The sequence below is a fragment of the Ascaphus truei genome, chromosome 8 (assembly GCF_040206685.1).
Source record: "Ascaphus truei isolate aAscTru1 chromosome 8, aAscTru1.hap1, whole genome shotgun sequence".
Classification (NCBI taxonomy): domain Eukaryota; kingdom Metazoa; phylum Chordata; class Amphibia; order Anura; family Ascaphidae; genus Ascaphus; species Ascaphus truei.
In genome coordinates, this window is record NC_134490.1 from 45,059,633 (window position 1) to 45,087,626 (window position 27,994).

Here is a 27,994-nt window from a genome sequence, read left to right on the forward strand (position 1 = left end):
TTCACGCTTTGTGAGCGTGCGCACACACGCCTACTGTGGCCTGCCCTATAGAGGGCTGTACTTTGTGTGCTGCTCGCACACCATAGCGCGCAGGCGCGGCCAACTGGGACGAAGCCTTATGTATAATCCCTGACTGGAACATGCCATAAACTCCTTTCTGAGGGTCTCCAGGGTTTCAATGACAACACATTTGCTACAATGTTGCAAAACCTTTAGTTCTTACACATATTTCCCTAGCAACTACCCTAAGAAAAGGATTTAACCCCTTAAACCCTTATAGATTCCAAGAGTTAGTAATCTACTTCTCTAACCAATAGTAATGGATATTCAGGTTTATTACACTACCCTTTTTGCTGCTTTAAACCTGGAAGCTCCAGCGATCCAATAATGGCTTTGTGTTCTTGGAACATCATGAACTGATTTCTAGCCCAGAATCCCATTTGTGAACACATCAGGGAAAATAAAAGTTACCGATTCACTATGGGGCCAGTAAATTGGGAAACTTTAATTATGATTACAAGGAATCATAGAATATAAAGAGATGAAGGAGTATCCTCCTCTTCGGACTAAGTTAGGATATGCAGCTCTTCAGCCCTCTTCAGACTGTGTTAGGGTGTGCAATGTCTGAACAGAGCTGAGCTGTGGTTTTGTGTTGGCTGTTGCTTAGCTCTCTGTGGCTGTGTATACTGGATGCACAGAAATACAAAGCTGAGTCCTCAATGTTTGCTGATGTGAGTATCAAGGTAGATTTCAGCACTTCACTTCTCTTTAGGTTCCACCTAGATTTAAATGCCTCTTCCATATTTTCCTCATTAGCATTTATTGACAAAACCATGAGCTTCAGCCCCTCTCCTGGCTTCTGCTGGTACCAGAGCATATTGTAGTAGCTGTTGTCATTGTGTTGGCAGTGAAGATCAACTGACTTTTCAGTCTGGACTAGAAGGAGCTTTGGTTCCTGAATGACTTGAACCCCATAACATAAACCTGTAGGAGAAACATGGAGACACAGGGAAGAGGGGGTACAGATGTAATGTAAAAACAATATAACCAATATTGTATCCCTTCTGCCTGTAGTGGAAATAAAGTATACAAAGAACCCCCAAAGGAAAGACAAAGCTGACAGGAAATATCAGGACTCTGCATAAAATCAGACTTTATCCCCTGTGCCTCAGACTCACTTATTCACTTCAGATATCACCTTACATTGTTATTACAATTTAACCCTGACTGCAAGTGAACTCAGCCCCTTTATCTCCCTGTACCCCACACTGACCACTTTCTTCTTAATGTGACCCCAAACAGTCCCATCATTACCGCCCCTGTGCCTCAGTCTTACATGGGACAAAGTTCAGCACCAAAAGCATCAAGAAGTGTCGCCTCCTCATTTCACTGAAGATTCTGATCTTAAATTATCCTGAAACAAAAGCAGACAACATGTTTGTGATTAAATAAAGAATATCATTCCTATAAAATGTATCACAATCGGAAGAACAAAGTATCATTTCCTTACAGCTCTGAGTGACCTATATAAAAAGTTACATTCCTTCCTTTGCATAAGATTGGATCTTAGGATGTCTCTGTGTATGTTCCCTCTCTGAATATAGGCAACTGCCCTGTCCTCCCTAGGTGCCTCTGACTCCCCTGTCCCTCTGCGGTTTCAGGGGTTGCTTGTTAAACACAGGACATTTCAGAGAAGTTGTTTCCTCCCACACTCAGGAAGCTGAGTCTCTTTCTGCATCTCTTCCTCCCCTCTACCCCAACTGTCTCTGTTTTATAAATGTTCCCCATAACCACTTCTCTTGTGAGCCCATGCTCAGGGGGAAGTTTGGGGTTACAATGTGGTCATGTCTAAGAGGTATAAGGGAAAACTACTATAACATCATCATCAGAACAGCAGGCGCTAGAGAATAATGAGACTGTAACTGTATAATACATTAGTGACAAACTACACCGTGAATTATTTGGGACATCAACACATTTCCTCCATTCTGTCTCATTCCTCTCCTTTATATTCTGCCCCATTCCTCTCCTTTATATTCTGCCCCATTCCTCTCCCTTATAGTCTGCCCCATTCTTCTCCCTTATATTCTGCCCCATTCCTCCCCTTATATTCTGCCCCATTCCTCCCCTTATATTCTGCCCCATTCCTCTCCCTTATATTCTGCCCCATTCCTCTCCCTTATATTCTGCCCCATTCCTCCCCTTATATTTTGCCCCATTCCTCGCCCTTATATTCTGCCCCATTCCTCTCCCTTATAGTCTGCCCCATTCTTCTCCCTTATATTCTGCCCCATTCTTCTCCCTTATATTCTGCCCCATTCTTCTCCCTTATATTCTGCCCCATTCCTCTCCCTTATATTCTGGCCCATTCCTCCCCTTATATTCTGCCCCATTCCTCCCCTTATATTCTGCCCCATTCCTCTCCCTTATATTCTGCCCCATTCCTCTCCCTTATATTCTGCCCCATTCCTTCCCTTATATTTTGCCCCATTCCTCCCCTTATATTCTGCCCCATCCCTCTCCCTTATATTCTGCCCCATTCCTCCCCTTATATTCTGCCCCATTCCTCCCCTTATATTCTGCCCCATTCTTCTCCCTTATATTCTGCCCCATTCCTCTCCCTTATATTCTGCCCCATTCCTCCCCTTATATTCTACCCCATTCCTCCCCTTATATTCTACCCCATTCCTCTCCCTTATATTCTGCCCCATTCCTCCCCTTATATTCTGCCCCATTCCTCCCCTTATATTCTGCCCCATTCCTCTCCTTATATTCTGTCCCATTCCTGTGGAATTCTTTACTCATTCACAGCTCCATGAGGAAAAAATGTTTTGCTTGACTGTATCTAAGTGTAACTGTTCATTAGCGTATGTCTTTTTATATAATGTATTATGGAACGTTGTTGTGTTCTTTTTATTTCACTTGCTGGTCCCATGTGACTAATATCTGGTATTGTTTATTTTGTCAGCATTGTCCAGCTGGACAGAGGACTCGTTTCCACAGGGTGTGTCTTCTGAAATCAGTTCTAATATGACTTGCTTCCGTTTATAACATTAACATTGGTGTGTATCCTTTATTCCAAGATGAACTTTCCAATGGAAACCGCGTTTCAGTGAATATTTTCTGATAATATTTTTTTCATAAATAAAATAAGTTAAATACATTTTACAAAATGTGTAAAAAATAAACCCAGCCTGTACTGTTTATTGAATGTTACAAATTTGTCATGTCACTTTATGAGCCTTTCTATTATTAATTTATCATCACAATAATTACTTATTTAATTGGAATAAGCAGTTGCGGGCATGTTATATTTCAAATTATAGGCTAAAGCAGTCAAATTCCGGGCATTATTGAAATTCCTGCCCTCTGATTGGTTAAAATTCCGGGCATTACCCAATTAGTAATGCCCGGAATTTTAGCTGCTTGCAAAGTGTTGATTTCAATGTGATTATTCCCAGCCATTCAGCTTTCAGAACAGCTGAGACAGGGCAGGGGATTGGTCTAAAAGTAGGAACAGCTCTGAGACAGGGCAGGGGATTGGGTACGAAGTATCAGCCACGGGTTGACTCCTCCCCCTTACTCCCGTGAACTGAGCAGATTCAGTTGAATTAGTGGGGTGGGGGAGAGAGAGTCTGCAAAGCAAGTGAGTGTCTGTCTGCAGTTTGTTTCAGGCTGTAGTGTGTGTGTGTGTGTGTGTGTGTGTGTGTGTGTGTGTGTGTGTGTGTGTGTGTGTGTGTGTGTGTGTGTGTGTGTGTGCGCTGTTGTGTTGTAGAAGCAGTTTGTGTGTGTAGAGGTGCTGTGTTGTGTGTAGAGGTGTTGTGTGTAGAGGTGCTGTGTTGTGTGTAGAGTTAGAGCAGCAGTGTTTATGGGTGTAGCAGGAGTGTGTGTGTGTCCTGTGCTGTTGTGTTGTATGTGTCTGTGTAGCACCAGCAGCAGAGTTTGTGTGTAGCAGCAGTGTGTGTGTGTGTGTATAGAAGAAAAACACAGTACAAGTGCGCAACTATAATGAATAAACAGAGTAAATTGAAATAAATTGCATTAACCACTTAATACCCAAGTGAGTATAAGTAACTAGGTTACCAATAAGGAGCGTCTGATGCTGTGATAGGGTGGTCCAAGACCCTGAATCTAGACAAAACAAAACAACTAGTTTCGTAGAAACTATAAAGGCCCTGATGAAGGCCCTGATGAAGTGGCCTTTATAGTTGCTACGAAACTAGTTGGAATTATACTTTTATTGATCTACTAGTACCCTTAGTATTCTATCACTTTGCTGGTTAAGTGAAGAGTTCGATTACCAGCTACTCCTAAACGGAGCTTGGGACTTATCTACGTGGATTACGTGGAAGCCTAAAGGGAACCCTCCGCATCTAAAGAGCCCAGCAGATGAAAGCACTGCCTGATATGACTGCAGATTCCTGACATTGGGTGATCCGCTGCAGCCTTCTCCTGTGTCCTGATACCTGAGTGGTAACAACTGTCATAGTTACAGTTACATGCCTGTTTTACCTTTATCTGATGTACGCAGAACCTTGAATTAGTTTTTAATATAAATTGTTCATTCTTACCTCACCATGAGCGTTGTGCGCTGTTTTGTGTTTTGTTTTGTGTGTGTATAGAGCTGTTGTGTTGTGTGTTGAGCTGGTGTGTGTGTGTATACACAGAGGGGGCGGCAGTGTGTGGATATAGATATCTGCAGTGTAAGCGTATATAGGGGTGGTTTCATGTATTTACCATTTTATATTAATTAAAAAATCTATATAACTATACAAAAGTGTCTATTACTTATGAAAAAAGCCCACATTTAGCCTATAATAGTAATAATCCCCTCAGAACAGGGCATTATTGGCCCTTAATGCCCTGTTCTTCGGGGATTATTACTTAAATAATCTGTATTACACTATAGAATACAATATTACATTACCTCTAGTGCAGTAATAGCTCCCCCTGAAGGTGTAACAGGGATGTACAGTACCTTGACTCTCTCCCCATGTAACTGTCCCTATGAGCAGTGCTGAGCTGCAGGTTTTCAGCTCACCGCTGCTCTTGTATCTGTGGCTGTGTTTACTGACTGCACAGAAGTACACCGCCGCATCCTGAGACTCTGCTGATGTCAAACACAGAGTAGAATTCAGAAGGTGAGTTCTATTCAGACTCCATCTGGCTTTGAATTTCTCCTCCATATCACCAGACGCTTCATCTACTGAATAAACCATGAGCTCCAGACCCTCTCCTGGCTTCTGCTGGTACCAGAACATTTTGTGGTAGCTACTGTCATTCTGTTGGCAGTGAAGATTAACTGTCTTTCCAGTCTGGACTATAAGAAGCTTCTGTTCTTGAGTGACTTGCACCCCATAACATAAACCTGTAGGAGAAACATTGAGACACGGGGAAGAGGGGGTACAGATGTGTAGAAAAAGCAATATAATTCACATTATATCCCTTCTGCCTGTAGTGGAAATAATGTACACAAAGAACCCCCAAAGGAAAGACAAAGCTTCCAGGGAATATCAGGACTCTGCATAAGATCAGAATTTGCCTCTCTGTGCCTCAGACTCACTTATTCACTGCTGCTCATTCCCTGTGTGACTTCAGATATCACCTTACATTGTTATTACAATCTAACCCTGGCTGCGAGTGAGCTCAGCCCCTTTATCTCCCTGTACCCCGCACTGACCACTTTCTTCTTAGTGTGACCCCAAACAGTCCCATCATTACCGCCCCTGTGCCTCAGTCTTACATGGGACAAAGTTCAGCACCAAAAGCAGCAAGAAGTGTCTCTTCCTCATTTCACGGATGAAGATTCTGATATTCAATTATCCTAGAACAAAAGCAGACAACATGTTTGTGATTAAATAAAGAATATCATTCCTATAAAATGTATCACATTCGGAAGAACAAAGTATCATTTCCTTACAGCTCCGAGTAACCTATATAAAAAGTTACATTCCTTCCTTTGCATAAGATTGGATCTTAGGATGTCTCTGTGTATCTTCCCTTTCTAAATATAGGCAACTGCCCTGTCCTCCCTAGGTGCCTCTGTCTCCCCTGTCTCTCTGTCGTTTCAGGGTTTGCTTGTTATACACAGAACATTTCAGAGAAGTTGTTTCCTCCCACACTCAGGAAGCTGAGTCTCTTTCTGCATCTCCCCCCACCCCCAGCTGCCTCTTCTTTATAAATGTTCCCCATAACCACTTCTCTTGTGAGCCCATGCTCAGGGGGGAAGTTTGGGGTTACAATGTAGTCATGTCTAAGAGGTATAAGGTAAAACTATTGTAACATCATGCAAAAAAACAGTAAATGTTAATATAACATCATCAGAACAGCAGGTGCTAGAGAATAATGAGACGGTAACTGTATAATACATTCGTGACAAACTACACCGGGAATTATTTGGGACATCAACACATTTCCTCCATATGTCTCTTCTGACAATATAATGTATACATTGTGATACAACATATGTATTAATCCCTTTTAGTTGTTTAGGATTAGTAGTTAAAAACAAGATTAATTTCACTATTGCTGTATTAATAATAATAATTGTTTGTTCTTGTATAGGGCTGCCATTTTTACATAGCTCTTTACAGACACAGTCCTGCTCTGTAAAGCCTGGTGCCCGAGGCACAGGGAAATAAAGTGACTTGACCAAGGTCACAAGGAGCCAACACCAGGAATTGAACCAGATTCCCCAACTCAAACTCAGTGCCCATCAGTGTCAGTGTCGTTACTTACTGAGCTGCTCCTTTTCCCTTCTGCTGGAGGCTGGGAATACACATTATTACACATTTTGTTTGTTGTCTCATTACTGCAAAGAAACAAATTCTGTTACATTAAAGTTCACACAATTATTTAAAATAAGTGTGTATATTGGGTGAACCCTAATATCTCAGCTAATACCTGTTTCCTTCTCGTGAAACCACAAAATTATTATTTTTTCTTCTATTGATGGAACAAATACTTTATTCGGTATCATTACAGATTACCATTAACTAAAATAATGAATGTTCAGTACAATTCGTAGTGATGCTGTGGTGGAGGAAACCTCGCTCTTGAAACCCCTTGTTGGAAAGAGCGTGCTGCCTAGGGATGGGTTGAAATAGCTAGAAAAGTGTATCAAAGGAAATACACCAAAGGAATCCCTTTCGTAGGTGCACCGCAGACCTTTATAATATATACGGTCAGGGGTGAATGTAGTGGGTGAAGTTAACTTTATTTCATATTAATGTGTCAATCGTGTAGTTAAAACAGTATATAGTGGTGATCTATATACTCAAAATAAAAATAGACAACTAAAGTCTATTCGATCTCTACCATGCCTCTCCTTTGGTATCTATCTACTACTCTATATGAAATAGATATGTCCCTTTTATTTTTTATTTTTTTCTCTTATGCTTCTAATCCCCGTGTGTTTGTTTGAGGTTCTCGTGTCCTTGGTATATACAGATGGATAGATGTAGATCCTTCTGCGTAACTTATTTTTGTTTTAGATAGTTTCACCTGATCCCTCGTTTGTGAAGGTTATATTCTTATCATATATGACCAATGCTCCACTGTAGGAGTCCGTCCCCTGTATCCCTGTTTAGTGTATGTAGCTGTATATTAGCATAGGACAAGGTGCCGTGGTTGGCTGATGGTAAAAATTTCAAGGGGTTGTTTGTAAAAACACCTCCTGTGTTAAACAGGTTATGGGAATATTGGTATATATTTAACACGTATGTTCATAGAAAACAGTGTGTTATCAGTGGATCTAGGTTGTAGTTACTGAAAGTAAACTGTATACTTGATACGGTAAGTTTGCTGATAGTGTTAATTTCAGCAGAGTGTTGTGTTGCTAGCACTACAGCTGAGGAATTAGGGCATTCTATCTATTTCATATAGAGTAGTACATAGATACCAAAGGAGAGGCATGGTAGAGATCGAATAGACTTTAGTTGTCTATTTTTATTTTGAGTATATAGATCACCACTATATACTGTTTTAACTACACGATTGACACATTAATATGAAATAAAGTTAACTTCACCCACTACATTCACCCCTGACCGTATATATTATAAAGGTCTGCGGTGCGCCTACGAAAGGGATTCCTTTGGTGTATTTCCTTTGATACACTTTTCTAGCAATTCGTAGTGATGTCAGATATAAATGTGTGAGCACAATCAGAATCATCTCAAATGTGAGAATATGTCCTTCTAATTACAAATATCAGATAAATAATTCCAGCCTCTGTGGTACCTCTATGTTTGTCATACATAGGGATGCAGGGCCATTAATCTAGGGAAACCAGGAGAGAGTCGTGAAGTATTTTCTATTCTCTGATTGAATTGTAAATTACATTATTTTCTTCTCCCAAGACACCTAGTCATAAAGTGTCTTTGAGTGGGCGAGTTTGGGTCACCTGCCTGTCAGGGATCTGGAGTCTGTCAGAAAGAGTGCTTGGGTATAAAAGTGTGCTTTTGAATCTTACTAAAAAGATCCAATCATGGGAGTATATTGTTTGCATAGTTCTCATATTTAGTAGCATCGATGCCCCACTTATCTAGGCTTTTGAGCAATCATCGCACACAAAAAATCACGCCTCGATAAGTGCACGGCGAAAGCATTTAATCACCATTTTGGCACTCGCCCAAACACGCCATGCGGTATGCAGTGATGACCCCTAAATCGCAAGTTTTGGGAAATCGTGCAATTCTGGTAGCCTCAATTATGTTTTCGAGGCTTAAGAATTGTGATTTTATCCAAAATTCTTCTCGCCCGAAAAAGTTGGCGAGAAGCAGGTGAGAAGGCAGCGACAGAGGGACTTAGAAAAAAAAATGCATTTTCCTGTATCAGATTGATGCTGGGGGTCAATGGAGCTGATACACATTAATACCAGCACCGGAGACCCCCGGCATCAATCCGATGTAATAAAAATGCATTTACAGACAACTTATTACCTTAGCGGCTAACCGCTAAGGCAATTAAGGGGTTAACTACCAGTGCCATGTTTATTGTGTGTAGCGGGGGTGGGTGAAGGTGGTATTTGTCCCTTGGTGGGTGTTTAGGCCTTGTGGGGGTGTTGCGGGCGGAGTTAACCACTTCATGACCATAGTGGTTAATACTGCTGAGGTAATGAAGGGGTTAAACCTTCCCGCTACTCACCTGGTAGGTATAAACACCCACCAAGGACCAAAACTCACCTTCACCCAACCTCGCTACCCACAATAAACATTCAAAAACACAACAACCCTACTACCCACCTCCTCTACCCCCAACACATACAGTACAGTAAAGGGCAAAATTACTATTATCCAGATATGCATAATAGCTCATTTGCCCATTCTAAATAAAACATTAGCCAGCCAGCATAATTAAAGTAAATACAATTTCTACTTACCCCTGCATAATGAAGGGCATCCTTGGCTAGCCGCTAAGGTAATGAAGCTGTTTTAATAAAAACATGTAATACAAGTGTGCATGAGCAGGGGGTCTCCGGACCAGAACCACTTTGATTTCAGGCCCAGGGACACACTGCTTCCCGAGATTCAGGCCCCGTTATGGGGTACTAGTATCCCTATGCGTTTAAATGTCCCGTGTCACATGACCGGGACATTTAACCGCATAGGAGATACCGGCACCCCATAACAGGGCCTGTATCTCGGAAAGCAGGGGGTCCCCGGACCTGAAATCAACACGGTTCTGCTCCTGAGACCCCCTGCTCACACACACTAGCATTAAAAATGTTATTAAAACCCTGCAATCACTGGTGAGATATGTGCAGGGAGAGGCGGCTCTCTCTGTGCAGCTCTTTTTGCCGCTGGGCCAGATCGCTGCAGATCGCACCGATGAGACCTTTTGAGAGAGGTCGAGATCACATTGCTGCTCATCGTAAGTTTCGGTCATTTTGCTATCACATGGCACCAGAGTCTTTCTGGATACCATGATAACTAAACTGACAAAACCTCCGGCGCTAGCATGCCAAACTTGCGATTTAGCAGCGATTTCATCAAGGCTAATAGAATACGGCCCTTTCTGTTCTTGACCCCTTGAAGAACCCACCGTATTACATCATATTTGCTGGTAATGTACAGGTTTTCTTTTTTACGCTTTTTTTATTTTATAAACTATGATTTTCTAATCCTTTTTCTGGCACAAGCACTGTACACCTTTCGTAATATTAAATCTAAAATGGAATATGTACTGTCTTTGAGCTGTAATTGAACCTACTAACATTTATAAGGATTGCCATCATTTTTGGACACATTTTGCTAAACTGTGTTTTTGTTTAATTTGTATATTTTTCTGGTAGAAAACAGGAGCGAGGACTCCTGAGGTATAAGCCTTTAAAGCGGTACTCCTGGTTTTTTGATACAGGATTGAAGCTGGGGGTTTCAGGAGCTGAGCTGTGTTAATTTCAGACCCCCTATTTACAGAGATACCTCCATAGGGACGGGGGGGGGGGCGGTATCTCTCTGCAGGTTTAAATGTCATGGTCATGCAGGCCAATTGGAACTCGCAAGAGATGATGTCACAGCTTCCTATTGGCCCACTGGAACGGGACATTTAAAACATATTATTTTAATAGCCCCACCTAGCACGGATCTGCTGCCTGCACAGCGATACCGACACCCCCTACAGAGGTGTCTCTTGAAAATGGGGGTCCCCAGATTAACATAGGCCATTTTTTTAACCTAGCGAGTACTAAGGAGTACCAGCAAGTACCAGCGAGTACCAGGGAGTACCAGGGAGTACCAGCGAGTACCAGCGGTGACATCTCTGGTAAGTGGCTGAGGGAGCAGGGGGTCCCCAGAGTGGAAATCAATGCTGTTGCACTCCGGAGACCCCCTTGCTTCCTCTACATTTAAAGGGGAACTTCTTTAAGTAAATACTGCCGATGGCAGCGTAATTGGGGTTCAGTGTGTCAGATTTTTGGTTGCAATGTGACAGGTGCAGTGTGACATATTTGGGGTGTAGTGTGACATATTTGGGGTGTAGTGTGACATATTTGGGTGCAGTGTGACAGATTTGGGGTGCATAATGACAGATTTGGGAGTGGCGGTACTCATTTATAGTGCTTTGGGGAGAGATGAGTAAGATCAAATATTAACCCCTTACACACACATACACACGGGTATGCGTGTATGTTGCACTTTATGTGCCATTCTAATATTTGTTTATCATCACAATAATGATTTCTTTAATTGGAAGAAGCCGTTGGGCCATGATAGGTTTACAAATAATCTATATTATATTCTAGAATACAATATTATTATATTATTAAATAATCTGGTATATAAAGATAAGGAGATAGCTCCCCTTGCAGCTGTAGCTGGGATGCATTGTGACTCCCTCCCCATGTAACTGTCCCTATGAGCAGTGCTGAGCTGCAGGTTTTCTGCTCACCGCTGCTCTTGTATCTGTGGCTGTGTTTACTGACTGCGCAGAAGTACACCGCCGCATCCTGAGACTCTGCTGATTTCAAACGCAGAGTAGAATTCAGAATGTGAGTTCTATTCAGACTCCACCTGGCTTTGAATTTCTCCTCCATATCACCAGCCTTAACATCTGTTGAATAGACCATGATCTCCAGCCCCTCTCCTGGCTTCTGCTGGTACCAGAACATATAGTAGTAGCTCTCATCATTGTGTTGGCAGTGAAGATTAACTGAATTTCCAGCAGTGACCATTGTGAGCTTTTCATTCTGAGTCACCACCACTCCTTGGCAGAGACCTGCAGGACATGTCAGGAGGATAACAGAGGGCAAGCATCAAATACACCAAACAGAACTGGACACCATGTATTCGTCCCCTTCTCCCTGTAGTTGAAATCAAGCTACATTATATCAAAGTAATTTCCTGTTAATCAAGATCATTCTCTGCCCATAGACACAGGTTGACAGCAAGAGCAGGAGAAGCAACAATATTGAAGAAAAGTGATAGCTGGACCACTTCTTACTCTGAAGCAGGGCACAAAATGAATATACTATTTATTTTTTTATTGTAAAGCAATTTCCCTTTCCTCCTCCTGAAGCTCAGTGTCAACCCCAGTTCTGATTCCCAGAGTGACTTCAGTCTTACATGGAAGAAAATTCAGTATTAGAAGCAATGTGAGGTGTCTCCTCATTTCACTGACGATGATTCAGATGTTGGATTCTCCTGGAACAAGAACAGATAATTCATATTATGTGGGATAAAATATCCTTTTAATAAAAGTGACTCCCATGTTAACAACATCCCATAAAGATAATCACCCCTCACTAAGTTCACTCATATAGATACACAAGTTTCCCCCTATAGATTCAAAAGGAATTCTTCCTATCTGCACTTATGTAAGCCAGTTACCTCCTTACTGTATATGGCTTCCGCTTCTATCTCCTTGAGATTTCTCTGCCCAATCTGCACTTTAAGTGCATCTACTGTACTTCTCCATTCCTCACTGACTGTCTGGGTTTGTCTGACTGTTACAGTATCTCCCTAAATGTTCTGTTCTTGTCTCCTCCTCCTCCCCGTCCCCCTCCCTCCCTCTCTCTCTCTCTCCTCACAAGACAAGGTGTTAGAGAATCTTGTCATCTTGTTTCCTGTCTCCTCCCCCACTCATTTTGTAGATTCTCTTTTTTCACTCTCCAGATGACCCTGCAGACCTTCTTTGTACAGCGTAATTATTATATATTTTATGTCCGTCCCTAGGTAAGTTTAGGTAAACTCCTGGTAACACACATTTCCATTCTTCTCTATCTATTCTGTTTGGTGTCTTTAGAGATATAACCCCAATCAGCAAGAGGCACAAGAGAAGCCTGGTAGAAGAAGCACTTGGAAGAAGAAGTATATTGGTGTCAGCGGCATAGAGATGATACTGAAAGTCAAATGAGTATATTAGTTCACCAAGAGAAGAGGTATAGCGTGGGAAGAGAATAAAGCCTAGGTCAGAGCTTTGTGGGACCCCAATAGAAACAGAGTGGAGAGGAGAAGATACAAAAGAACGAGAACATTGAAGGAGCTGTTAGATATGTGGGCCATGCACGGACGCCAACAGAATGTTTTAGGTCCAGAACAAATATGAAGAATTGGGCCCCTGCAAATGTTACAACATAATGACATTCGTCTACCTTGCCCAGTCATGTCTTTATCTTTCCTTTTCCCCCTACTGTCTTTCTCTTTTACTCATCTTTTCCCCTTGTCTTGCTCTCTGCTCTCCTCTCATATATTTCACTTCCCCCCCCCTCATGTCTTTCATTCTTTACCTTGTTCAAATGTGTTTTTCTTCTTTCCTTCCCCTAATGTGTTTCTCAAATCCATTTCACCCTTATCTATCTCTTTCCTCCAATGTCTTTCTCTTTCCACCTTTGACTCTCTTTCTTATTGAAGTGAAACTTCTTTGCTGGCACCTACCGAATGAAAATTTCCCTTGGAGTAAATCACGTTTATGGTGATGGAAGTGCAGTCCCGGAAGTGACGTCACTGCTGGCAGAAGAGGCCGCCAGTGTTGGCAGCTCAGCGCGAATGCGGAGGCCTCTGCGCTCTGTGCACATACGCAGGAGCCATTGCCGCTGGCTCGGCACACCCGTGCAATAGGCGCCGGCTGCGCATGCCTGTGCAGACGCAGCATGCGCACAGATGCAGCACACACACGAGCAGACGCAACACACACAAACAGACACACAGAGAGACACACACAGAAAGAGAGACACACACAGGGACACAGACACATACACAGAGAGACACACAGACACACACACACAGACACACAAAGACACACACACAAGGAATTCAAAGTTACTATACATATAGAAGTGCAAATAGATAAAACGGGGTGTGTGCCACGCACACACGTTCTAAGTCAAACTTCTTTGCGTTTTGGCACTGAAATTGTGTTTTGATTTTTAATTACATTTTTTTTAAAGTGTGTGTGTCTGTGATTGTGTGATTGATTGTGTGATTAATTGTGTGTGTGTGATTATGTGTGATTGTGTGTGTCATTGTGTGACGTGATACTGTGACGTGGTTGTAGGCTTAACATATTTTGGACAAAGGATTGAAGTAAATGACCCATATTTATGAAGAATAAATATAAATAAATAAAATACATAGTAATGTACTAAGTGATTTGTCATTGGAAGTAGCATTAGGGTCTTTTTGTTACTTGGGGTTTTTTTTGTTACTTGAATTTGTTATTGATCTTTTTAAAGAGAAGGGATACATAAAAAAGAAAAAAAAGGGGGGGGTACATTGATACATACAATATGGTAATAACACGGTTGGGGGAGTAGGGAAGGAGGTAAGGGGGACAGCATTTGTAGATATATAGTATAGTGGGCAACAGTTTAAACACATCGTGAAACACACTGCTCAGAGACTATTTTAGTCTAAGTATGGGGATATACCTGTGTGTTGAATTTTAACATTTAATGGTAATTAGAGGATTGTTTATTAGCTTGAAGGAGCATCTGTAAGAAGAAAAGTTGTTTGTAACAGGAACATCTGTTCAAAGGAACAGCATTATAGAGTTACAGATGCCAGTGTAATGTTATTGTAACCTGACGCCCACTTCCGGGAGGAAAATTCTGTCTCACGCGCAACTGATTCAAACCAATGGCCCCTTCACCCCAGGGCCACCAACAGCGGGGGACTGCCGGTATTGGCATCCCGGGCCTGTGGGTCAGACGGCCCATCCGCCCGGCCCCCCTGTACGGCCGGGCCAGTTATTTTTTTTTTAAACGCTGCACCCGGTGCCAGGTCTCCCTGGCAGCAGCACCGGAAGTCAGCTTGGCTAAGCTTCTGGCGTGCCGGCATGAAAGGGAGGCCCGGCGCACGCGTGAGCAGCCAGCGTGGGACAGACAGGTGCCTGCAGCGTTGTGGGACCGTCAGCAAATGCTGTGACCTGCCACCGGGCCCCCACAAACCCCCCCACCGCCAGCCCCCGGGCCTCGCCCCCGCAACACCGCCTGCCACCACCAGTTTTGCGCTGAATAGCGAGGGGTCTCTGTAGCCGCCGCGTCCCCCTAAAATCTGTCATGCCCACCTGGGGGGCACGCCTCCTAATTTACGCACCCCTGGTATATAGTATTGGGTCTGTTCATTGTGTTCAACTAACGTTTTGCAGATAGATAAAGTAGCAGCTCCCCCTACAGATTGGTATAAGTGGTGATCTATCTGTCTGTCTGTCTTCTCCCTTCTACCCACAGTATGAACCACAACTGAGCTGCAGGTTTTGTGTGGGCTGCTCCTCAGATCTTTGTGGCTGTGTTGACTTGATGCACAGAAATAAACAGCCGAGTCCTGAGTCTCTGCTTCTTTCCGTCTTAGAAGAGATTCGGTGACTTTAAGTCTCTCCAGGCTCCACTTGGTCTCATATTCTTTCTCTATAGTGAAGTCATTAATGCCTGTTGACATAGCTATGAGCTTCAGCCCCTCCCGTGATTTCTGTTGATACCAGAACATGTTGTAGGTGCCAGTGATGTCATCATGTTCACAGTGAAGCTTCACTGGATCTCCAGAATGGACCATTAGGAGATTTGTTACCTGAGTCACCACCACACCCTGGCACAGACCTGTAGGACGCAAAGGGAAGCAGTGAAAGGAGGATACACAATATGAGAGAAACTAAAAATCTATAAAATATTGCAATAATCCTCCTGTGACCTGGCGGGCACTTTGTCTCCCTTGTGTCTCGCATTGACCCTGGATCTGCCATTAACCCTGTGTGTGGCCTCCAACAAAGCCTCAGAATCTCTACAATGTGTCCCAGTCTGATGGGTTTTGCCTCTGATTAAACACGTCCCCAAAGATGTTAATGGATCTCTGAATTAAAATGGATATCAATTTAATTGCTCCTTGTGTCATTCTTGCCCTGGTACCAGTCCTGCTTGGGCACAGTATTCTGTGCTTTATTCTTACATGTGGAAAAGCTGAAGGTGAAAAGCAATGACAGGCATCTCCCCATTTCATTGACGAGGATTCTGATCTTTGGTTCTTCTGTAAATACAAATAAAGAAAATATACAGTATGGTTAAATATTCTACTAACCCATAATCACAATACATAGAAGTCCATGGATGCCTCATACACCTTTTATAAGAACATTCCCATTATAAGCACCTTGGTGGGCTTTCTCTATGTGGCTCTCACTGTGTGTGTTTGTAATTCTGATACTGGATATTCTCTCTCTAGATGTATCGGTCTGCCTCCACTCTCTATATGTCACTTCCTCTCTAGATGTCTCGTACACATCCTCTACATTAATGCACAAACACAAACATCCATTCTTCTATTCTGATTGGTGTTGTGGCTTTCAGACACTGCAGCGATCAACCATCTGCACAAGAGAACATTCTATAGCCTTTATTGATTATCACAAAGGCCAACAGATCTTTTGATATTTACTAAACATAAAAAGGGAATTGTAAGGTTAAATTTGTTTTACACCTGGAAATTACATTTTAAGCTCTTTTGAAAATCAACTAATTCCATATACAGTACAGTCAAGTTCTATATGGAACATGAAACATATGATATAACTGAAAATCTCATGGATCTGGCTGGGAATGCACACTCCCTGATACAGGGTACTTAACACCCTCTGATAGCAGAGTACTTAACACTCCCTGATATCAGCTTACTTAACACCCCCCGATAGCAGGGCACTTAACATCCCCTGATAGCAGGGTACTTAACACCCCCTGATAACAGAGCACTTAACACAGCCTGATAGCAGGGTACTTAACACCCCCTGATAGCAGGGTACTTAACACCCCCTGATAGCAGGGTACTTAACACCCCCTGATAGCAGGGTACTTAACACCCCCTGATAGCAGGGTACTTAACACCCACTGATAGCAGGGTACTTAACACCCCCTGATAGCAGGGTACTTAACAACCCCTGATAGCAGGGTACTTAACACTCCCTGATAGCAGGGTACTTAACACTCCCTGATAGCAGGGTACTTACATGTTTTATTTTGGAGGATTACCTGCTGATAAAGGTACAATTACTGGACAGAAACCATGATTGGAAATGTATATCATATTAACCATTCCTGTATTAATCATGTCATTGTAACTACTACATTTTTCCAATGAAGAGATACTGTCGAAGTTGAATATCTCTCTTATGGATCGTGACTCACCGTGGACATTTCTCCATCTATAACACATGAGACATGATTTATATCATTCATGATGAGTTATTCTAATTTATTTAAAATATGTTAAAAAAAATGTTTGGACTTATTTTCTGATACAAAGGGGGCGATTCACTAAACAGTGATAACTGCTTTTAAGGGTGATAAATGCCCTTTATGTGCAATAATGCCTGCGGTGCGATTCACAAAGCAGTGATAACAGTGCAGTATCGCACCAAAAAAAAGTTGTCCGATCAGGCAAAAAATGGCAAACCCGGTGTTTTTTTGCCAGTCAGTGCAATTCACAAAGCAGTGATAAGTGAATCGTACAGAAAAAACTCAGCATTTCAATTCACCAGCTAAAGGCTGGCGCAAAAGAGATGGAGCCATGAATAAAAGCATTGTTTATGTTTGTAAGGACACCGAATTAATACAAGAGGCCAGCGGGTGTCCCCGGGTGGTTCCCACGGGTGTCCGGGGGCCTCCATGTGGTCCTCGTGTGTGTCTGGTGGCCCTCAGGTGGTCCCCACAGGTGTCCGTGGGTCCTCGGGTGGTCACCGCGGGTGTCTGGGGACCTCGCTGGCCTGCGGGGCCCAAAAAAACACAACAGCCAATACTTTGAAATAAATACACCCCCCTCCCCTCGCCTGCCCCCTAACACATCCATGAATGGTCAAAATTTACTATTATCCAGATAGGGATATAGTGCATTTGTCCATAAAAAAACTAAAACATTAACAAGCAGAAATAAAGTAAATAAAACTTGCACTCACCCCTGCCAGGCTGCCACAATGATGGCCATCCTCATCACCGTCCATGTCCTCCGTTGCCACAAACAATGCAGTACAGTAAAAAATACAATGTAATGTCCCCTAACCCCTTAATCACCTGGTGATGAGGAGGAGGACGGGCTTCATTGTGGCAGCCTGGCAGGGGTGAGTGCAAGGTGTATTTACTTTATTTCTGCTTGTTAATATTTTATTTTAAATGGGCAAATGCACTATTATCCCTATCTGGATAATAGTAATTTTGCTCATTACTCTACTGTATCTGTTATGAGGGAGGGGTTTGACTTCACTTTGTTTCGTTCGAGTCAAAATTTCATACTCTCAAAAGCTCACTGCTTAGTGCATAGCCCCCAAAGTGTGGAAGTAGCAATAACATTTATAAACTGACCTGGAATTACACAATTTTATCCATGTGCAAGTATTACCACTGAATCATCTGAGAAATGTGTGGTATGCTGAAAAATGTTGAGAGCACGACTTATACTGTACGTCAAAGGACGTTAACTTTGCATGTTACAAAGAAACCAGATCTCTATATCCGGTACGGTTGCCAGATTGCTTATCCAAAAATACTGGACACAATGGGGAAAGGTGCGACGCGCTTGAGACACACACACACGCTCGAGACACATGCTCGAGACACACACACACACGCTCGAGACACATGCTCGAGACACACACACACCTCTCTCTCCGCTCTCCACTCCATGCTGTTTCCTCCTCTCATTAGCCCTACCATCAGGCTCCTGACACCTCCTCCTGATTGCTGCTGGGTAAAGCAGTCAGCCAATCAGGATGGAGGAAGCTGCCCAGCCTCCTAGCAACAGCCCTCATCTTTCCCTGCTCAGGGAAATCCCGTAGCCCCTCAAGTCACTCAGTTCACTATGTCCAGAGAGGTAATACCGGACACATACATGTCCAGTATTACCTTTAATATTTTACTGGACAGAGTGTCCAAATATAAGGAAAGTCCAGCTCAATACTGGACACCTGGCAACCCTAATAGCCGGGATTCACTGAGCTGCAATGCAGGTGATAGCGCCCTGATCCAGAGTTGCCTGCCATTCAAATCAAGGGAGGTTTATGTCGGATCGGGTGCAGAATTAGGTTCACATATCTGTCTGCTATTGTACAAATAATATTTCTCTGTCTTTGAGACATAGGACAGGGCTTTTATTGCCAAACTTTGTCTGAAGAAGCAGCGCCCCCTGTAGGCCTGTTAAGGAGATGTTCTGACTCTTTCTCTCCCTATCCCAGGTTGTGAAATGTTAATCTTCTGCACTGCACTGCACTATACAGCCCTATACAGTCCTATACTGCAATATATAGCCCTATACAACACTATACATCACTATATTGCACTATACTGTACTACATCGCCCTATACTGCACTATACAGCAATATACTGCATAATACAGAACTATACTGCACTATAGAGCACATTACAGCCATTTCTTGTATCTCAACTTTTGTCAGATTCAGAGAAGATTCCCGTCAGATCTCTTTACATCTGGCTTTAATGAGTGTCCCCTGCAAGTGACCAAGCGATAGCCCCCTCACCTAGTTTCTGTTGCTAGGTTGAATAAAAGGGTCGAGCCTAAGTCTATACGGCCTATGTACCTGTAATAAGATTATATTTTCCTTTTTTCCCCAAAATGTCTGTGTGCGTCGTACGTATACATATGGTGCATCATTTGTTTTTAATGAATCGCATCATGTTGAATACCAGATTGATACCATTTAAATTAAAATACAATTGTCTATTTTATTTATAATTAGTACTAATAAATAATAATAATTAGTGTAATATCATTTTTAATAACCATAGTGTGAAAACAATACATGTTTGGTATCCATTTATCATGAACACCTCTGATGCTTCAAATATATTTTTTGTGTTGATGAATAGCAACTTTGTGCAAACACTATCACCAGTCATTTAAGCATAGAGAAACGGGTAAACAAAGTTAACCCACCAGGTGCTCTAGAAGCCAACACAGTCACTGAATTGTGTAGAGATATAAAATGCGCAGCAGGTCAAGGCAACACTCCCAATAAGTGATGTAAAGTTTCTCCCAGGCATTGGCTCCGTATTGGCACAAGTAGCATTGAGTTAGAGAGACTCACGGTTGATGGAGTGTATGCTGCACGCTTCCGTCGCACAGGGCGGTCACATGACCGGCGGTGATGACGTCATCAGGGACAGCAAAACAGCAACCCGGCGTGCGGTCAGTTAGTAAACAGCAGAACTCCTCCCACAGGAGGCAAGTAGCAGCGCACAGCCGTAGGACAGAACGGAGGAATAGCTTGTGATAGTGACTAAAAAAAGTTTATTGTGAACAGAGTATACAGCTGACGGATCCTCTGACGCATTTGACAAAGGACTGAATATGTGGGTTAGTGGGGTGCTCAAGTTTGCCTATTATAAAAAGGGAATCAATTAGCCAATAAACAAAAGCAATTGTTTCTTAAGCAAATCCTATTCCAGCACCAAAACACAATGTGATATGATGGAGGACCAAATTAATTGTGACCACTTTTTCTCTTAGAAAGGGGTTATTCTCATATTAACAAGCAGCTATGAGACGTTCTGATAATAAGTGAAAATAATACTACGTTTGCAATATGGAGTTCTTATGGCAGCTCATTATCACTAGGGTAATTCCTGAGCAGCCCCAGGAGGTGTCCCCCTGTATCTCCTCCCTCTGTCTCTCTCAGGGACTGAGTAGGTTTTGGGCTGGCTGCTGCTTTGGTATCTACGTCTGTGTATACTTGCTGCACAGAAATACACAGCCGCATCTCCAGTCTCTGCTTGTGCCAGATACAGAGAGGATTTCTTTGTCTCAGGTCTAGTCAGATTCCACCTGACTTTATATCCTACTTCCATCGTAGCTTCTTCATTAGCTCCTGTTGACCAGACCATGAGCTTCAGCCCTTCCGCTGGTTTCTGTTGGTACCAGAACATGTTGAGGTAGGTGTCATCATCGTGATGGCAAGAAATATTTACAGATCCCCCCTCCCGCACTAATAAGAGCTTTGTATCCTGAGTTACAAGCACACCCTGGCACAGGCCTGAGAAAGACACAGGAACAAGAAGAGAGCACATTTCAATGACTGATTATAAAATGGGACATACAGAACCATCTATTAGTATAGAAATTCAAAGTGGTGACTGTAGAAAAGGCAAGAATATAACCCCCTGGATCACATGCCCAGGCAGTCAACTGTTTGTTTTTTTTGTTTTTTTTTACGTGTCAGTAATTCACATAACCCTTATTTTAGTTCTAACACTAAACTTAATTAAATAAATTCAAACATGAAAAAAAACATTTACAGTAGCTCAACAAGTCAATATATTTCTCCCTATGCTTCAGTCTCGCCATGGCTGTTCCGCTCAGTCAGTGTATGACCTTGGGCAGAGTCCTTTCACCTCGTCCTGTCCATCAGTCTGACCCCTAACAGTGCATCTGAGTGTAATCTATGTATGGCATACGCCCTGTGCCCCTGAGTCTTACATGGGAGAAGGTTCAGGACCAGAAGCAGCAACAGGCGTTTCGTCATTTCACTGACCGGGACCGGGACTGTAAATTCTCCTGAAACAAATAATCCACGAATGATCAAATATCCTTCTGAAAGATTTTATAATAAACCATTTATATAAGAACACCCTGTGGTGTCCTGTCATTTATGTGAACTTCTACCCTACATAAGCACCTCTTAACCTAGCATTTATCTTCCAATTATAAGGACCCCCCCCCCCCGTGGGCATCGTTTTGGGTTTCTCTGACTGTACCCACTGCATCTCTGAAAGTCCCTGACAATACTCTTCCCTCTTGATACCTCTGACACTCCCTCGTTTCTTTCTCTTTGTCTATATCTGTAAACGTGTTGGGTTAGTGCATGTGACACGCAATATCACAGAGATAATTCATCATACACGTTTCCTTCCTCACACAGGAAGTGGCTTTTCTTATCTCTCTTAAGTGACTAACTGACTCCGGATCACCTCCAGGTGTTAATGACGGGCAGCTTGTCTTACTTAGGGCAGCTGTTGTAAATGTCTAAACTGACTAAATCTCCCCTGTTACTATGTGAGGTGGCCACATGGACTTCTTCAGCCCAATTTATAAAAACCTGTTTCTGGATGGAGATTTGTGTATGACCAGAAGCCAGGTGACAGTACTACTCATCTCCAATGTCTGTGATTTACAACCCACCCCATCTCCTCCCCTTTATCAGCCACAGATACAGATTGGAACAGAGCAATTGTTTACAGTTTGGGTGACAACGGGTGGAGCTGCAGAACCATGTACAAAGCCATTCACATCTAACACATCTGTGACTTTATCTTGCGCCTGGTGAAATGTAGATTCATTAGACAGTAAAGACTATAGGCCCTAATTTAGATCCCTCTTAAAAGTATCATATCTCCATGGCACTGTGAGCCATCAGCTGGTTTAGCTCACACTACTAGAGCTTTTATGGGTTCTAGTCCTGTTGGGTCTGACACCATTCCAGTCATTAGGTTGGTGCTTTAGGCTAATCAACTCTATATAGTTGGTATGGAAATCTTTTTAGGAAGTGTAGGATGGGACTCATTTAAATATACTTTGCATATCTCCCATGCAGGTAACTCAGTGTGCTCCTTTTCAGCATAGGCATGTCTAACTCATCTATTTGAGGGGATATATACAATTGGAACACTACTAAATTTGAAAGACCCTTTCCCTCTCCTCTATCTCTCCCTCGTGTTTTTGAGATTGATCCGTGGACCAAAGGAACCAGCGGATCCAAATCCGCAAACATTTTTGCCCATCTCTAATTATGGGGCGTGACTTTTGAAGCTCCCAAAGATAGTGGCAGCTATATCCGCCATGCTGCCTGCACACATTGTGGGGCAGTTTGCGGCCTTATTAAAGCTGCAGTTCAGTCTTTTTTTTATTTAATTTTTTTTTTACTTCAATAGTTTTATGTGTGCAATCTCTAATTACCTAAAGAACTGTATAGCTGTCAGTCAATTCGTTCTCCATGTATTGATAGGTCGAAATTTGGTGACATAATTAGTGAAGGGATCTGTTTATATTCTGCTTGTCTGTCAGTGGAAGCTCATGAATATTTATGAGCACTCCTGCACTGACAAGTGCTAGAGGGAGGGCAGGGCTGACAAAGGGGTGTGCCAGGGCTTGTGACAGGACATGAAGGGGCTGTGCCTTAGCAAATGGCTGTTAAAATAGAATACAAGAAAATTGGTCTTTCAAAGTTGTTTTTTTACAAACAGAAAATGCTAAAAGTATTTTTTCTTACTACAGAACTGATTTATTAAAAAAAACACACATGCAGGATATTGACTGAACTGCAGCTTTAAGCATGTGTTCTTTCCAGTAGCTCAGGACAATATACAGCCTGGGATCGGTCACACAGTTTTGTTAGTAACAGTCTGATGAGTCAGCAATAAGATGTATTAATTGTGAGTTTGTGGAACAAATATTTTCTAACAGGGGGAGCACAATGTAAAAAGATATTGGATGGGAACCACTGAGGAGCAGCTCCCCCTGCAGGTCTGGTTGGTAAGTATCCTGTCTCTCCCTTTGGCCATGTTACAGCTGGTTTTCTGTTGGCTCCTGCTTTAGTGTCTGTGGCTGTGTACTAACTGCACAGAAATACACAGCCGCATCCTGAGACTCTGCTCTTTCCAGTTTCAGGGAGGATTTCAGAAGCTCAGTTCTCTCCAGGCTCCATTTGTTTTTAAACTCCTGTTCCATCTGACTGTCATTCTCTCCTGTTGACAAACCGATGAGCTGAATCCCGTGTCCTGCTTTCTGTTGGTACCAGAGGGTGGTTATGTAGCTGCGGTCATCATGGTGGCAGGGAAGCGCCACTGAACTTCCAGTCTGGGCAATTACAAAAAAATTTCCTTGGGTCACCACCACCCCATTGGACAGACCTGCAGGAGATGGACAGAGACAGGGAGAGGGGAGGAGAGACAGGAAGAGGAGGAGAGATTGGGAGAAGAGGAGAGACATAGGGAGAGAGGAGAGGCAGGGAAAGAGTAGGAGAGAGAGGCAGAGAGGAGGAGGGACAGGGAGAGAGTAGGAGACACAGGGAGAAGAGGAGAGACAGGGAGAGAGGAGGAGAGACACGGGGAGAGAGGAGAGATAGGGAGAGAGGAGGAGAGACACGGGGAGAGAGGAGAGACAGGGAGAGAGGAGGAGACACAGGGAGAAGAGGAGAGACAGGGAGAGAGGAGGAGAGACACGGGGAGAGAGGAGAGACAGGGAGAGAGGAGGAGAGACACAGGGATATTGTCATGATCTAAGACATTTTGATTTAGGAATCCTCTTTCCATGGTTGAAAAATCCAGAATGAACATAACCTAGTCCCGGGGACGTCTCTGTGACTCGAGTTACTTTTTACATCCCTCTGTAGCTTTATCTGACACTGGCACTGATGGTGATCACAGACTTTACCTCTTATTTTGGCTGTGCCCCAATCGGCCCTTGTTTCTGTCACTTATTCTTAGCGGATGTTTGAACAGTCTCTTTACCAACCCCTGTGCATCAATCTGATCATGCCCCTTGATTCTCTCTTTAGTAGAATCCCTTTACTTTGCCTCTTCCTACTCTATTTTCTTGGCTCTGCCCCTGATTCTCAGTATGACCTCAGGAAGAGTCTTGTGTACCACAGTTTGATCTGGTCACATGTGCTGTTGATTCTAAGTGTGACTTTAGGCAGTCTTACAGTGGGAGAAGTCTTACATGGGAGAAGGTTCAGGACCAGAAACAGCATCAGGTGCCTCCTCATTCTCCTAATGAGGATTCCGATGGTGGAAGTGCAGAAATAGTCTCCTTCTCTGTGTGTTTTAGGACTGCCCTCTCCTCTTCTGCTTCTATGGATGTTCTCTCTCTCTCTCGCTCATGTTTCTGAGAGCTTCTGGTTTCCTCGATCAGGAAGTGGCTTCTCTTATCTCCAATCCTCCATGTACCTGCATAAAACACCCACTGGTTACATCACAGTTTCACCACCACATAGCTGCATCATATTACAGAGTGGAAGTTTGTGGGATTAATGGTGATCACAGTAATAGAGTTAGGCCCTGAACAAAATCATTAACTCTTAACCCCTTCCGAGCTGCTGAGACTTTAAATTAAATACACTACTCTTTTTGCACCAGGGACCATCAAATAGAGAGTAAGCTCTTTGACACAGCAAATTATTGTGCCAGTATTTCCTTTTCCTTGTAACATGGTCTAATAAAACTGGGAACTGTAAGCTCCTTTGGGCAATAACACATTGTGCTTTTTCCCCACAATGTCGTACGGTATAAGTATTTATTAATAATAATAATCAAATTATACATATAACTAAGTATATGTATGTAGCCCTCATGACTTGGGCCCAGGTATTTCCCAGTGTTATGGGGCCAGATTCTGAGACGTGATTGGATGTCCCGCAGCCAGATCCTGAGACATGTTTTGATGTCCCGCAGCCAGATCCTGAGACGTGATTGGATGTCCCGCTGCTAGATGCTGAGACGTGATTGGATGTCCCGCAGCTAAATCCTGAGATGTGATTGGATGTCCCACAGCCACATTGCACCTGATTTTAGGCTCTTACTTGTGGTTCCGAATCTGACCTCTTTATAACCTCTTATGATTTCCTTATACCTGAGCAACTAATACATGAAACGGGGCAGCATTGTGTGCTACATACAGCAGTGTACTACTTTATTTCAGATCCTTTATTCAATCCTCATGTCACTGCTATTGTTAATATTTCCAGTTGGACAAAATAATTTTTCGTGTTTACTCTGTTTATAACAATGTTGGTAACTTTGTACTTTATCCCATAACATGCTTTAGAATGAGATGCACAGTACAGAGTATCTTCCCAGCACTTTATACATTATATAGAAACAGGAGGAGCTTTTCTGAAAGGACTTGGTACTGTTTTTATACAGACTCCTATTCGTCCTCTCTCTGCAGGGTCCATCTATCGTTAAATTCCTTCTCTGATGCTCTTACATTGGTATTTCTGGATGTGACTGCCATTAAAGCTGCAGTTCAGTCACTATCCTGCGTGTGTGTTTTTTTTTAATAAATCAGTTCTGTAGTAAGAAAAAATACTTTTAGCATTTTCTGTTTTTAAAAAAACTACTTTGAAAGACAAATTTTCTTGTATTCTATTTTAACAAGCATTTGCTAAGGCACTGCCCCTTCATGTCCTGTCACAAGCCCTGGCACACCCCTTTGTCAGCCCTGCCCTCCCTCTAGCACATGTCAGTGCAGGAGTGCTCATGAATATTCATGAGCTTCCACTGAGTGACAGAAGCAGAAGAAAAACATATGCCATCTCTAAAGATCTTGCCAAATTTTGCCGATCAATACATGGAGAACGAATTGACTGGCAGCTATACAGTTCTTTATGTAATTAGAGATTGCCCACATAAAACTATTGAAGTAAAAAATTAATTAAAAAAAAAAAAAAGACTGAACTGCAGCTTTAAGCCTCTGTTGGTACCTGTACATGTAGTAGATGGTGTCATCAGCGCTCTTGCACGGCCGATCTGTAATACCGGTTTTTAAAATCCACACTTCTTTGCTGATGTCACGTTTCAGAAACCCGACCTGTGTTATTTTAAGCTGTACCATTTTATATTTGCTCATATTTTATAGGGGTTGCATTTGATGTTGAAGGAAAAGCAGCTGCCACTTTAATTCACAGGAGAATGCAACGCACTGAGAGATTTAAACACATATTCTCTAATGTCTAATAATAAGCAATAAAAGCATATGGTTTCTCAGTGACATGAAATTATGGAACCAGCTTGAGAGAGAAGGGCAATACAGAATCTCGTCTGTTGTGTTGTGTGACATCATCTCTTTCATGTTTCTCAGACCGATGATTACCCCCTTACCATGTATGCACAGGTCTTCACAATGTATAAACCGGGGGTACAAGCATTTACATTAAAGTCATTTAAAGATGAGCAGCACAAGAAGCATCTCTGCATTTCTCTTCTTCTGTGATAACGTATTCTATTAACTAAACCCGTTCCGCTGTTCACATTAATACCTATAAACTGCGATTAGAAATGAATCATTTAGAATATACTACTGGGTTATCCACATACACAAACCTGCACGCACATGTAACCCCTAAAATGTATTATAGAAACGAAACTGTTTTCTGACTCAGGAAGGGGTTTGGTCTTCTCAATAATGCTACATGCACTTCCATTTCACAAACACAGGAGAGCTTCTTGTGGGTGCAGTAAGTGTTAGGACTTGCAAAACAGGGGATACCTTGGCAGGGTTTGCAAGCTTAAAATGCTTTGGCCAAAGAATTGAACTGAATGACCCTCTCTTATGTAAAGATAAACAGATAAACAAACAGGAAAACAAACTGCAATTCATTGATATATTAACAAAACAAAAGTTAAATGTTCTTATATCTCTAAATTCATATAAGTACGTGTGTGCTGTGAAGTGAAAACATAATTCCCTTCTTTTTACTAGTAATATCTCTCTCCATATGGGCCACCTCCACCCAACCTTCCCGAATCCTGACAGATTTTAGAAACAACCAATAAATTGGCAAACAGATGTTCATTTCTTGTTGATGGCTTCTGTTTTCCTAAAACATGGTCTGTTTGTGGTTCCCTAATCCATGCCTCTAGATTGATAAAGATCCCACCCATACGAAGGTGAAAGTATGAGCTTGGGTGTCCACATAACAAAGATTCCTTACAACCTATTCTCAAGAAGGAATGTTCTTACAACAGGAGTTTCTCACACAATATTTGGGGGACATTTATGTAGCCCCTTCTTTGGGGTCTACTGGTTCTTTAAAGGGGTTAATGCCTTAAGGGGTTAATTGGGGGATCACTCAGGGTTCATCCCTCCCCTTCCCCCCGTGAGCAGTGATGTCATCATAGGGAGCATAGAGGGTATACATAGTTCCATCCTATGTTCTAGAACCAGGGTATCAGAGTTCTGACTGGGGTCCTCACTGTGAGTCCTGTAAATAGGTTTGTATGTGTATAGCTGAGTGTATTAAGATGTGTCCTGTCACCATTTGTTGTGTTACATTGTTACATAGTTACAT

At 42.5% G+C, this 27,994-nt stretch overlaps 1 long non-coding RNA gene and 2 gene segments (V, D, J or C); all 3 read right to left on the bottom strand.

Annotated features, from left to right (window-relative positions):
• Positions 1 to 598: 598 nt before the first annotated feature.
• LOC142502170 (T cell receptor beta variable 20-1-like) lies at positions 599 to 1,385 on the bottom strand. The segment is given in 2 exon segments: positions 599 to 984; positions 1,337 to 1,385. Coding segments are annotated over 2 exon segments (435 nt in total).
• On the bottom strand, positions 1,335 to 11,651 carry LOC142501650 (Ig kappa chain V region 3381-like). The segment is given in 5 exon segments: positions 1,335 to 1,414; positions 4,979 to 5,368; positions 5,744 to 5,824; positions 6,739 to 6,811; positions 11,511 to 11,651. Coding segments are annotated over 3 exon segments (444 nt in total).
• A 9,046-nt stretch (positions 11,652 to 20,697) lies between these two features.
• On the bottom strand, positions 20,698 to 22,772 carry LOC142501654 (uncharacterized). Of its 2 annotated transcripts, none has more exons than XR_012803532.1 (3): positions 21,731 to 22,772; positions 21,406 to 21,483; positions 20,698 to 20,837 (listed from the first exon to the last, which is right to left on the bottom strand). It is a non-coding gene; the product is annotated as an uncharacterized LOC142501654 (long non-coding RNA). The 2 variants fall into 2 exon arrangements; XR_012803531.1 differs by having other exon boundaries at positions 21,688 to 21,745.
• Between the last annotated feature and the right edge of the window lie 5,222 nt (positions 22,773 to 27,994).